Raw genomic sequence first — 13191 nt, 5'->3', positions numbered from 1 at the left:
TCCTTCTGCTAAAAGTGCTCTCACCACAGGTGGTGTTTCGGGTGATGTAACTTTAGCAATCTAGACAAGAGTTATTCTGCTTGAATCTAGTTGTGTAGAGTCTGTAAAATACCATGGGGAGACAGGGAGAGTGCATGAGCTTTAGTTCACTTTGGATTAATCCACTCAGAAGAGAGGTAAGATTAAGAGATGTTGGGAAGTGTCTCACTTGATTGGTTATGGGGAGCTAACTGGCTGGGACATCTGGTCAAGCTTTTAGGTGGTAAAACTTTGAGGACTGTCTGACGTATTGTCTTCTGTCTAGATACTGTACTCTGCTAATCATTGATTCCATTCGTCACATATTGCTTATCACAGTCCTGCCCTTCCGTGACTGTTGTTTTTTGTTGTTGACCCATCTCTGTTATCACTTCTTCAGATGATTGCCCACTTCCAGCATTCAGGAGTTTCTGTGGACTTCATTCTAGCTTCCTTTCTTCTCTTTCATAGCTTGTCTCTGAATAATCAGATTTGTTTACTGTCTTTGGGTGATCCGAGATCTTCCTTTCTGCTTTAAGTCTATTTCCTAAGTGAATTATAATCTTAACCCCACTTTCTGATACGTGGCATACCTTGCAGTAAAATCTCAAGCCCAAAAGGTTCTTTCCCATTCACAGATCTCCAGATCTGGTTATTCTCTCTCCATTTTTAGGTGTTTAATTATTGTGGTGTTTTGTCTGGCCTGGAAGGTTATCTTGTTTACCCATTACATTCTACAAGACAGTTTCAAAATGTTTTCTGGCCTTTTGTGTGGTCAAGGTTACTCTTTCTGTTATTAATTCCTGATACTTTTCAGTACAAACAAGTGTATCTGAAGGCAACACCTGACTTGCCAAAGTCCGTGACACTGAATCAGATAAACAAGTTTCAAATTCTAGCCTTTACAAGTATTTAGCATCAACTGCCAGTTAGAAACTAGAGCTCCAACTGCAACTGTCCCTCCAGACATCCATAAAGCTTCCCCAGCCTCTTCTAAATCTTAAATCTCTGCTAGTCAGTGCTTAGGTAGCTGATATGGAGACCCACTGCCTGACACACTGATCACCATCTTTTCATTCTTTTGTCATCCTTCCTTTTTTTTTGTGTAGCTGTGGGGGTTTTTGTGTCTTCTAAAATCCTTAAACTATTAGCACCTTTGTTTTTTATTTTTGTATTAGCACCTTTGTTTTGTATAAGACAAAGCAAAAACATGAGAATAGGCTAGGAAGGGCTCCTAGTAACAGCAGCTATTACAAATGTGTGATTGTTCAGAACCAGAGTGTTTAGCAATGGGAACCTCTCGCAGTGCATGAAAAAGGTTGCGTGCATGTGTAATGGTACTGGCTTGATGCAATGGCAGTAATTCTGGATTTCATTTATGGATATTTGCAAGGACTTGCTTTGATATCTTTTAAATGAAGATTCTGAGACTGAGCAGTGCTTGGTGACATTTATAAAATGCCCTAATAAATCATTAAAAGCAAGTAAATGCTAAGCTGGACGTTGGTCTAGGTGATCTCAAGAGGTCTGTTCCAGCCTAAATGATTCTGGGATTCTAGTGGTTAGGTTTATACAATTAAATACAGAAAGCAGCAATTTGGGTTTTGTTTGAGATCATTCTGAATCACAGAGTAATGGATTTTGTGGATGTGTGAATACATACTAATCTGATATTTTTACCATTTCATTTACTGTTCTTGGGAATGTTATGAACCCTACCATTTTTTTTCTATCCTCACTCAGTTTCAAAAATTATAACTCTGTATCCAGCAAGTGTTTTTAAGTAGAATATTAGAAAACCTTTCATTGTCAGTTCTGCAGGAAAATGTGAAGGACATCTATCCAAGTTGATTTCTTTCTTTCTGTTAATGACAGCGAGTAAAAAAATAGACTTTACTGCAAGACTGAATGCTTGAGATCTTGAAGGTTTTATCTGTTAAAAGGAGTTTTTCAAATTACTTTTTAACTTTTTTTCAACCAAGAACATTGAAAGCTGTTTCATCATTCTGCATTTCAACTTCAGCCAACAATTGTGTCTTTTAGGATGTTGAATAAGTCTGATTTGGTAACCATGCTTCAACAATGTGTGGAAATTTTTGTGTCATCTTCTGGAAAGGAGTTTGATAACACAGTAGAGAAGTTGAAGGAGTTCTTGACCCAGTTTCAGAAACTAGAAGGTGGGTGTGTACCGTCATACATTCCGTTGCAGATTATATGAAAGCTGTTTTATAATCTGACCCATGAGTATAATCTTCCCTGGTGATAACCTGTCATTGTTTGAAACCATCAGATTTTTCAGTTGTTTTGTTTTTTTAAATACATGCACAAAATTAGGAAATGTTTATATTCTTTATTGGTATGTGGTTCATGCTTTTTATAAGACAGAAGAGTGATGTAAGATTAAGAAATTGGACAGATCAGCAAACATTACTCACTAAATTGGTCATGTGTATATTTTGAGCATTTTACCAGATGTTGCAATCATTAAAAACATTTAACAAATAAAAACAGATATTGAAAGATAAATAGGAGCAGACTTCCTTATGACATGGTATTTAATCCAAATGTATAAAAAAGTTCTTTCACCTGTTCCTTCAGTTAAATTCATGTAAGAGCTAGGACACCAAGAGCCAGTTGTCAGGGCTGTCCTGACATGCTGTAACTTGTCAGGCCCCTACATTTGGTTGTTCATGGTAGAGGACATATTTGAAAGTTTAGTAAGGCAAATGAGTAGCAGCCTTCAGTCTTTCAGAGGCACATTAACAGAAACTGCCATATTCCTTCTGAAGTAGGAATATAACATATTCCAGTGTTCTGGAATAGGAATTTCATTGCTTCCCCTGAACTGTGGAGAAGTGCTCCCCTATGATTCCCTTTTGAAGATGAAGTGGTTATCATCTGGTCTGTTTTATGCATATTAAATGAAGTTCATTATCAGTGTGGTTGCTACTCAGCATTTGGACAAGTAGGCAATAAGCCACCAAATGCAGTCTAATATTAAAGCAGTCATGAAATGCTCTAGGGTTAACTGAGGCTTGTTTAGAAGAATTGGTTCTTGCCCGTACCATGTATATTTGAATAGATGCATTAATAGCAGGGCTGTGGTACAAGAAATACTGAAAAAGCTGTATATGTCATGGAAGATACCATCACTGAAGAATCTGAACTATGATGGAAAACCTAAAGGTTCATCTAGTTTGGAAAAAAAGAACTGAAGCAAAAAGCTTTTAAGTAGTTGAATTTTTACCTTGAGGGAATAAATAAAAAAGAACAACTGGGAATTCAGGGATGTACAGAACTCTAAAACGAAGAAGGCAGTATTTATTTTCAGTTAGGATTTGAAGTTGTTTTTTAAAGCAGAGAAGGTCTAATGAATCCATGAATGATCTTAGATTGTTTTCAAAGTGGATTTAAGCTGTAATGAAAAAGTGACAAGGGGAAGTTAAGATAAACTTTACATGAATAGATTGCTGAGTTAGGTGACTTCTTCCTGTCTTGCTTCTGTGATTGTGTTGATCTTTAGTGGGAGTTTTCAGAGGTCTGCCAAAAATGTTATGTACCCAGATCTCCCACAGAGCCCTTAGAGTGAAAGGATAGTCCAAAATATTTTCTTTTTTTAACAACAGCAAAGTCCATCTTCCCAGCTGTCTAACGAACTGGGGAAAAAAAAAAACCATGAAGTTTGAGGAAACAAAGTATCTTTATGATCAATCTATTTTGACCTGAAGGATTTGATAAAAAATATCTAAAAATATATCTGTGTAGTGAAGAGAGGAAGTTCTCTGCTTTGAAGTCTTCAATACAAATGCAAATGTCCACAGGGCACTGGAAAATACCAACTCATTCTATGTAGGTCACCAAAAAGCTTTTTTGTATCACGGTTGTCACTGCTGATTGGAGCTTTACCTGTCATCTGTAGGTAGAATCTCCATCTTATTACCATCTTCATAAGTAAAGCAAGAAATCTAGTTACCTTTTGTCTTGATTTTGATTATCACTCGTCATGGCATTGATTGTGCTTTGGGAGTTTTTGCTTCTTTGTTTTTACCTGTAAACTACTAATTATTGGTGCAGTTGATCAACAGACTAGACGGCTATGAAAACAAAATTTTGTTATAAATTAAGTTGAGAATAAGACTGAACAGTGAAATACCTTAGCATGCTTTTGGTTTGCTGCTCTGGTGGCAGTTTCTGAGTATAGAGAACTCATTTCTTAGTGGTTTTTTGCACATGAGAAGGAAAAAATATGCAGTGTGTAGCTTTTTGAACACTCCTAAAGCATCAGTAGTATCTAGTACTAACTAACCTGTCCAACTTATAAATGTTGAGAGTATGACCTAGGATGACATAAGCGGAATTCAAGTGATGGGCAAGGCTTATGCTGGATCTTTGCTCAGGGCTGAATTGCTTCTGTCACTTAATTACTGTTGGTTAAGCTGCACTGCAGACTCCTTTTTTAAACAGTATTTTACAAGGTGCAGGACTCAAAAGCTGGCTGTGTTTGGGTATGTGTGAACAAGTAACTGAACACTTCTCAGATTGCTTGGGTTAGGGGGCTTATAGGTAGTCAGGAAAAGTTTACGCCACATATCAAACATTAGTTTTGTTCTAGTAGCAGAAGCTTTCCAAGAACAAGATGTGTCCGTATCGTCACAAAAGGAGCTCCAGAAGAAGACAGACCTTTATCATCTTCAGAAGGTTAGGCCTGCGTAGGCTTTATTGACTAGTTCCTTAACTGAATCTTTTACGATGTAATTGTCCATGGTTAGTTCTTCCCAGCTTGCTGGATCTCTGAGTAAAGGTTGTGTATAAGTAACTCTTCTTTAAAATGAATGAATAAGTACCAACTATGTATGTCAGGCCACCTGACGCATAGAAATTATAGAAAATATCTGACATAAACTAGGGTTTTAAAATGCAAATTAGGGGTTTTCTTCTTGTTTAACTTGCAAATTACACATTCTGCCTAACACATATTTCTTTGAATTTCCCAAACTCCTACCAGTTTGAGAACTGACCTAAATAAAAATAACTGCACGATCACACTTTCAAACATCATCAGTGAAGGCATGCCAGCAAAAATTAATTATACATGTTAAACATATAGACTGTGTTCTCCAGAGAATAACTACCTCCCATGTAGTTTTATGCACCACTTTTTTTTAAAGACTTTGTTGGAGTTGAAGGAATCAAGGCGGTCTAAGAAACTGACAAAGTTTGAAATGCTTCGTTTTGAAGTTGTTGACTATATAGACAGTCTTGTAAGGTGAGCTTTCCCATTTTATATTCCTGCATTAGTTTGCAGCATAAATTGTAACAAATTTTGTTAACGTTAATCTTGTCAAAATTGTGTCTTGGTCCCTGCAGTATGAAGCACGCTTCTTTTTCCTTCCTATTCTTTCTTTGATGAGGGCTCTAAAAATAATAATAATTTTAAAAAAAATCTCTTTTCCATAGATTAAAAGAAGTAATTGGCACATGAATGGACCAACTTATTTTGGCTACAGAAAAAAGTTGAGGCCTGGGTATATGTGGCAAAATAAAGTCAAGAGCTCTTACCCTAATCTTTGCTGATCTGTTCTACTTACAAAACCGTATAGATGTCAAGTGTGATATCCTGGAATCCATTTTGGGAACTGTTTTGGTGAGCAAGGCATAGCAGATAGGGTTTTGGAGGCAGCTCTGTAGCAGAAAATGTGAAAGGCTTGGGGTGGGGGAAGAGATGAAGGCACTGTTAATTATAGAGTCTTGCAAGGGGGGAGGCAGAGAAGCTAACAGAAGTATGACTGTGCCAAGAAAAAAGCTTCAAGTATGAACACAAAGATGAGCAGACACTCATCAGGAGGCCTCAAGGTGGATAAGCAAGATCTGTGGGGTAGAGTACATGACTACTGTTAGCATTTCAGCTGCTGCCCTTATTTTTTTAATTTGTCAGTGGCCCAGCTAGAGTTCTATGCTAAATCCATTAGATGTAAAGTAGATAATAACTGATGTCCCTGCTTAAAAGTCAACTTGAGCACTGTTCATCTTGTTCTTTCAGAGATTTGTCAGTACTGCTTGGGAAACGTACATTCTTGTAGTCTCTGACTGCATTAGACTTCTGTTGTTTCCCTTAAGGTAAAGCTTTGTATCTCTCCTCCTTCCCCCATACCTCATGTTGCTTTTTCAGAAATTACCTTGTTCCTGCAAACCACAAGACTCTGCATGAGATTGCGTATTTCAACACAGCCAGTGTTCTCCGTGAGCACTTGAATGCTGCCCCAAGGATTGCACTTCATACAGCTTTAAATAACCCATACCGCTACCTGAAGGTAAGGAACAAATGAGTTGTTTGTGGTGCTGGAGTAGTTTCTGAAGGCTACACATGAGATGATGTATAAGGCTTAGTTTTGCTGTTTCATGAAGCTTGGCACACATTCAGCTGTTTTGCAGAGAAATCAGCAAGTTAGTGTTGATAAGCAGCTGGGGACTTTGCGAAGAGCTAGGGAATCTGGCTGAAATAAAGGAGCTAATTACGGAAAGACTTCTATATGGGGAATCCATTTTCCAGAGCCTGTTCTAGTCATGATCTCTTCTTTCTCCTGTAGACATAGCAGAAAAGTAATTTTGTCCTCCGTTACAAATGGGATGACTGTCCATGGGGAAAAATAGTGTCTGTGGCTCTTTCCAGAGACTTTCTTTACAGGGCTGGTGCTTAGTCCTCACTGTGTAGACTTGCTGTAAGATGAAGGCTCTGTTCAGCCAGAGTGATGACATTAACAATAGCTTAAATACAGCATATTTGAACGAGTCCTTTGTTCTTTTTACACTTATTTTAATATGTTGTGTATTGACATCATATCTTTTCTGACTCCAAGAAAAGGATTGTCATTGATTCTATTAGTTAACCTTGCCCTTTTCTAGAGAAGAAAAGCAGCCCCTTTTGCACTTCTTTCATAAATCAAATTCACAGGATGACCAAAAGAAGAAAATAAAGCAGGATTTGGGAAAGGAGTGAATGTACATTTCTTTTTGTCCTTGATTATAGATGCTACTTGGAGTTATCCTCATGCCCTAACATTTCCCTTAAATAAGCCTGATTACAGTTTTGAAGAAAACATCAGTTGTAGCTGTATCTGAATGATTATGTTACTTGAGTCAAAGCCAACACTTATCAGGAATCATACTTGATAAAGATCAGTCTTTGAAATCTACAGCCTGATTCGTATTGGGTTTGTTGGCACAGCGCCTCTATTTGAATGAGGGTTGTCGGTTTTGCTGTGTGCAGGGCTTATTTCTAAAACCACTTAAAGAGCTTATTTGTGAAAACAGTAGTTAGCAAGTGGGCTACCATTAAAGAGACCTAATATGAACCTCAGTAATTGATATTTTTAGAAAACCTGTAAAAATATAGATTAGGAGAGCTTGCAAAACCAACCTACTGATGTGTTTAATAAGTATTTTCTTTGATGAGTTGACAGGATCTAAAGCCCTGTCATCCTGCACTTTGTTCTTTGACATACTTTAACATATTTCCAATGTTTTCTGAATAGATTGTGAAGGATTGACATAGTTTCTAGCAGCAGCCGTATTGGCTGCGTACCTTGCTTAGCATTTTAATCCATGTGAGTCAAAGAAATATTTTTTCTTAATTGTATCCATGACTTCTGCATAGCTTGTACTTTCCTGGGCCATGACCAGAGCAAAGTTCTCTAGAGCTGTTCCTTCCAGAAGTCTAGGACAGAAAAGGATCTGCTTCAGTGGAGTACCAGCAAATGATTGATAATATATGATGCATTTCTTACAGGAATTCAGTCCAGTTATTTATTTAGCAAAACATGAACTAAGGATCATGCTTACCCTGAAAAAAAAAAAACAAACCACAAAAAAAAGTGTAATTCTGTTTTCACTGATCCCTTGAAAATTCAACAAGTTGTAACTTAGAATGCCGGCAAGACACTGCTTAGTATTGTGTCAGTGCAAGGAAATCTGATCTTGGCTCTTCCTGGGGTTTAGATGGTCATGTGAGTTTTGTTCTTGACCTTGGGTAAGAAGGGCAATTTTTCACATTGATCTCAAGGAATGAGCCCTACTACCCATGAAGATACTTTGATTGCTGTGAAACGAAAGTCCTTGAGTTACAATTAAGCTCCCACATCAGGGAAAGGGGATACTAGTGTTTGGTCCTTGGGAAAGACAGTAACACTGATTCCAGGGCAAGGTATGAATCGGTCCTCGCTAGCCTCTGGGGGCAGGGTCAAGCAAGAGAAACCCCTCATCAGTGGTGTTCTGGGTTGCTCCCACTCCCATATTCTTTCTGAAATAGCACCTCTGTGCTGTACATGTGGTTTCACAACTGGCTGCTCGTTCTAGGGCAGCTTCCTGCTTGTCAGTCTAGTTATTTCCTCGTGGGGACAACACAGCACGTGTGCTGCTGCCTCAGGAAGCTGAGGTTTCCCTGCACACAGCTGCAGCTCCCTCCCACTGTGCTGTAAAGGCTTGGCCTACTTGTCACAAGTGAGGCTGCATTTGTTCAGGTGCTGGCAGAGACCCTGCAGTGCCAATCAGTAATGTCTTCCCTGGATCATTCTTGGCACTTGCATGTGGTCCAGCTAGATTCTCATTTCTACAAATGAGCCAGGAGAGTGCAGTTGCTCGAAGTTGTGTCCTCTTTTGGTTGTGATACCTGTTCTGGCTTTAAGATTAGAAAATCAGGGCAAAGTGTAGGAAGCCACAGAGTTAAGAGAAGTAGCAGAGGGGAAACGAAAGTCGTAGCGTTATCCCTCTGGGCAGTGGTGAGCCACTAGATCAGCCAGGTCTAATTTCACCCGTGCTGGTTAGTAACACAGTAGTATTTGAAACTATTATGGTATGCCCCTGAATTACAGTCTGGTAAATTAATGTCTGGATTGTAACATTTTGAGGGTTTTAGGCTGTGTTACTCTGAATTTATCTGGAGACCATCTGGACTGAACTGACAGACATTAACCTAATGTTTGCAGCTTTTGTCTTCCTTGTACTGAATAAATAAAACTTGAAATTTATTAGGCTTTCTGGAAATTGTGAATGTTTCGTAAGTGCTAGAGTCCAAACTGCATCTGAGTCTTACAAATTGCAGGAATTGAGATCTATGAAAAGGAAGCTAGAGATTCTTGAGCAAAGTTATATTCTTTGCCCAACCTTCTTTCCTATCTTGAAAAGCATTTATTTATGAAGGTATTCTTGCTAGGGTTTTATAGACTTCCCAAAAGTAACTGGCACATTTTACTAGCATATAAAAGCATTTAACAAAAGCTACTGTGAACTGAAAGGAATGATCAGTGGGTGTGTTCATGTTGAGAGCTGACTTCTTTGAGTACATGAAACCGAAAACTGGGAAAAAAAGTAAAATGGATATGAAATGTAAATTTCTGCAGCTCTACAGAGACTTTTGCTTCTGGCTCAAGTGGCTTTTTTACTTCTCAAGTAAAAGGTTCAGTGCTGATGACCTGAATTTCCTGACACAGTTTGTAAGAAATCAGATTTTTGCCTTTATAGGTGCTGAGTTTCAAGCCACAGAGAAATAATTGTTCAATTTCAGAGATAAAACTCTGAGATGAGAGAAGCAATTTTGCTTTTTAGTACATCTGGTAGATCTATAGTAAGACATCCTCTTTCCTCTGGGGCAGTGGGGGGCCAGGCAGAGGGGAAGGGACCCTTTTCTGTTTTCTACATAGTACAGTCTGAGGCAAATCAGGACTAGTTTATTTTCCTGAATCCACAGAACAGATTATTTCTCTCTGATACATAAATAGAACTAGCAAAAGAATTGGGGAAAAGCCTAATCAGATAATCACTCATTAGAGACTGTGTAAGTGTACAGAATTGTAGAACGAACACCAGGAGTGAAGTATCCAGGTGTTTTTGTTTTGTTTTGGTTTTTTTCCAATGGTATATTTTCTTATTTTCCTGTTTTGTTTTTTTTTTCCTTTGTACCATCAACTTGCCATTAAACACACATCCAGTAAACATGTGGCTTAAAATATCCACTATGTGAATTTCCTGAAATATCATATCTAGCCCTAGAGATTGTTCAAGATTAAAAACTGATCAAAGTTACTTTCATTTTTTTCATCAGAATCAAGAATTGAAAAGTGATGAAGGAAGCATTTCTAATAAAGCCCCTGACATATGCATAGCGTATAAGCTTCATTTGGAGTGTGGCAGATTAATCAATCTCGTTGATTGGTTAGAGGTATGTGACAATGCAGAGTTACTTTACCTGCTTTCAGTATTCTGATTTATCTTTTTGCTGCATGTCTGCTTTTCTTTAGTGCCCCTTTTGACAGCTTAAATCATGGCATACCTCCATCTCTCCTGTGCAAGAACATCCAGTAACTCCAATCATCAGCCCACAGAGTCTTCCTCTGACTACTGTGAATCATTTATTTTTCAGCATTATTACTCTGGTGAAAATCTTTTGCTTCTGCCTCTATTTTATGTATGGCACAGATCAGATTTTATGCTTCACAAAGCTACCTTTTTTCCCCCCCTTTGCTTTTAAATATTCTGTGACACTTTTATGGAAACAGGCAAGTGCTGCTGCTTGGCAAGTGTGGGGCTCTTGGAGAGAATGCTTGTGCTAGGTAAGAGCAAAGGTCCTTTTATCCTGATATCCTGTCTCATACTGGGACCAAAAGCAGAGGGAGTGTAACAAGAGAACATACATTAATACACATTCTCAAAATACTCCCTAGGTAACAGTCTAAAGTTTCCTAAACTGGAATGGTTTCTCTGTATTTCCTAAGCCTACCTGGATTACATTACCAATATAACTTTTCAGCAACCACAGCATCCTCTGGCAAGGAATTCTGTGCTTAACTACAAGCAGTGCAGAGGAGTCTGCTTTTACTTCTTCTGAGCTTGTTTTGTTTGTGTCTTAGAAATAAAAGTGGACAGAAGGTTCCTACCCAGCCTCTTGCTGTCCCTCAATTTTATAGATTTATTCACAGCCAACTTGTGTCCTTTGTTTTTTGCAGAATGTTTAAGCAGTCTCGCTTTGAGAATGTTTTTCAGCTCTGTGTTTTTTCTGAGAATGGGTCAGGGACCAGAACTGTCTTGGGATTTAAAATGCAGGCACATGAGTGCAGAGTGATGGCTTTCATTCTGTATCCTGCCATGGCAATATGTAACCTTGCTTGCTCTTCCAATTGCTGCTGAACTGACATTCTTGTGGAGTTACCATTCCAAAATCTCATTCCTCCTGAGCGACAGTCATCAGCTCAGAGCTCATTATTTTATAGGCAGCTCTGTTCATGAAATGTATTAAATCTGTGCTGCTTTTCCCTTTCTAGGCTTTCTCAACTGTGGTGATGGCAGCTGAGGGACTAAATGCAGATGCAGCTTCCTCAGACCAGGTGGATGATATTATCCAGTATCCTTTCTCATTTCTCTCAAATTTGACATTCAGATGCTTACAGGATTAATGAACCAGGATTTTTAAAATATAGCCTTATGTGGACTGATAACTAATTCCAGAAAAGTAAGACAACTGAACAGCTTTAATGTACTGAAAATGTCACAGAAGTAGATCAGCTGAAATAACTAAGACAGCAGCTTTTGTCCATAGGAGGTGTTTGGGTCTGAAGCAGAACCAACAGTCCTTAAAACAAGTGGAGCTATTCTACTTGATTAAATCGTCTGAGAGTTGGTACAGCTGCTGTATAGAGGGAGAGCATTACTGGGGAACAGGTGATAGGATAACTGTGACCTAGTGAGCAGATGGAGAAATAGAGACAGTAATTTATTATGAGGAAGACAGAAACATTAGCAGAGGAAATCTTTACAAAAGTAGTGTCTCTGTAGAAGCTGTGAGTTCTAGTACCTTAGAGAATTTTAGTTCCCACAAAACATCCATTGTCCAGATTCTTAACTGAGGTCTGCAGAATATTTAACGGATGAGCATTAGAACCAAAACTCATGGCTACAACAATAGTGCTGCCACAAAGAAAGGAATAGTTGTACAAAAGGAGGCTTACCTACAGGAATATTTATATGCTCTAATACTATACTTAGCTTTCCTTTAGTATAAGGCCTTCCATTTTTTACAAGCTCCACTGGTAATTAACACAAAAGTAAATTCTCTTAACTAACTGAAGGATATATAGCTGAGTGTCAGTAAGGCAGCAAGAAAGGTACAGTGAATAGCGAGTAAAGAAAAGGTGATGCTGTTTTATGAAACCTCAAAAAAACTTCTATAATTATCTTTTTTTTTGTGAAGGGACATGAAAGTATAAATTCTTCTGAGAGACTACAAAATCAGGATCTTTGTAGGTTTTAAGCTTCTCTTAGCAGTGGGGAAAGGAACTCTTCCTTTGTTGCCACATTGTAAGCATGTAGCAAATGAAACAGTGCTCAGATTGAAGATTTGTGCTTCTGTAGGCAAATCATGGTCTGCTCTTTATTTCCAACAATTTTAGTGTGCAACGCATTTTGTGTAATCTGTGCTTACTTGGACATAGAAATACTTAGAAATCTTCCCCTCCTAGAGAGAACAGTGTCTCCATCAACAGACGTCATAAAAAGTGCCCTCGATTTCCTTGACTGAGATGTCTAGTGCTCGTTTTATTCGAGCTGTTTCTGAACTGGAACTCTTAGGCTTCATAAAGCCTAGCAAGCAGAAAACCGACCACGTGGCAAGGTTGACATGGGGAGGCTGTTAATGTGCCACTGAGATCTCAATAAACCTGTTCTTTCTAACACTGTGCAATGGCTGTGTTCCCACTGAACTAGTCCTTGCTAACTCTGCATACCAAGTCAAAGTCAACGATGACTGAATGTTGTGAGATAGATACATTCTGGGTGCCTGGATAGGCTTGAATAGCAATGCTGTTTTTTAATACTTGCCTCCCTGTGTAATGTACTGCTCTATTAATGCTCATGTTCCAAATACTGTATTGTTGTGCCAGGTTTAATCTTCTTTGATGTGTGATATTTAACACTGTACTGATAGAATTCAGGGTAGCAAGCCAAAAGGACAACACTGGCTGTGTAAGATACAGAAGTGATGAAGCAGGATTATTAACTTGCTTCTTATACACTCAGAGGATTTGAGTCATCATTATAAAATGCCTTCCAGCTCCTTGAACTACAGATTTAAAAATAAATAAACCAGTATGCTAAAAAAGACAGTAAGCTTCCATGTTCAGCCTCTGC

At 38.4% G+C, this 13191-nt stretch overlaps 1 protein-coding gene across 8 annotated transcripts in view; it reads left to right on the top strand.

Moving 5' to 3' along the window:
- The window catches only part of ORC3 (origin recognition complex subunit 3), a 38014-nt gene extending 25269 nt beyond the window's left edge, over nt 1–12745 (top strand). For 5 of the 8 annotated variants that reach the window (XM_074819595.1, XM_074819593.1, XM_074819596.1 and 2 more), the window contains 7 exons: nt 2062–2195; nt 4631–4716; nt 5187–5284; nt 6188–6329; nt 10115–10231; nt 11331–11410; nt 12593–12745. In XM_074819595.1, the coding sequence (XP_074675696.1) occupies nt 2062–2195; nt 4631–4716; nt 5187–5284; nt 6188–6329; nt 10115–10231; nt 11331–11410; nt 12593–12698 (763 nt within the window). In that variant the 3' untranslated portion in view covers nt 12699–12745. Of the gene's footprint in view, nt 1–2061; nt 2196–4630; nt 4717–5186; nt 5285–5475; nt 5663–6187; nt 6330–10114; nt 10232–11330; nt 11411–12592 lie in introns of those variants that run through there. The other 3 variants (XM_074819594.1, XR_012622602.1, XR_012622601.1) reach the window with 3 other exon arrangements.
- The last annotated feature ends 446 nt before the right edge of the window (nt 12746–13191 follow it).

Source organism: Strix aluco, chromosome 3, assembly GCF_031877795.1.
Source record: "Strix aluco isolate bStrAlu1 chromosome 3, bStrAlu1.hap1, whole genome shotgun sequence".
Classification (NCBI taxonomy): Eukaryota; Metazoa; Chordata; class Aves; order Strigiformes; family Strigidae; genus Strix; species Strix aluco.
This window is presented reverse-complemented; position numbering and strand designations above follow the sequence as displayed.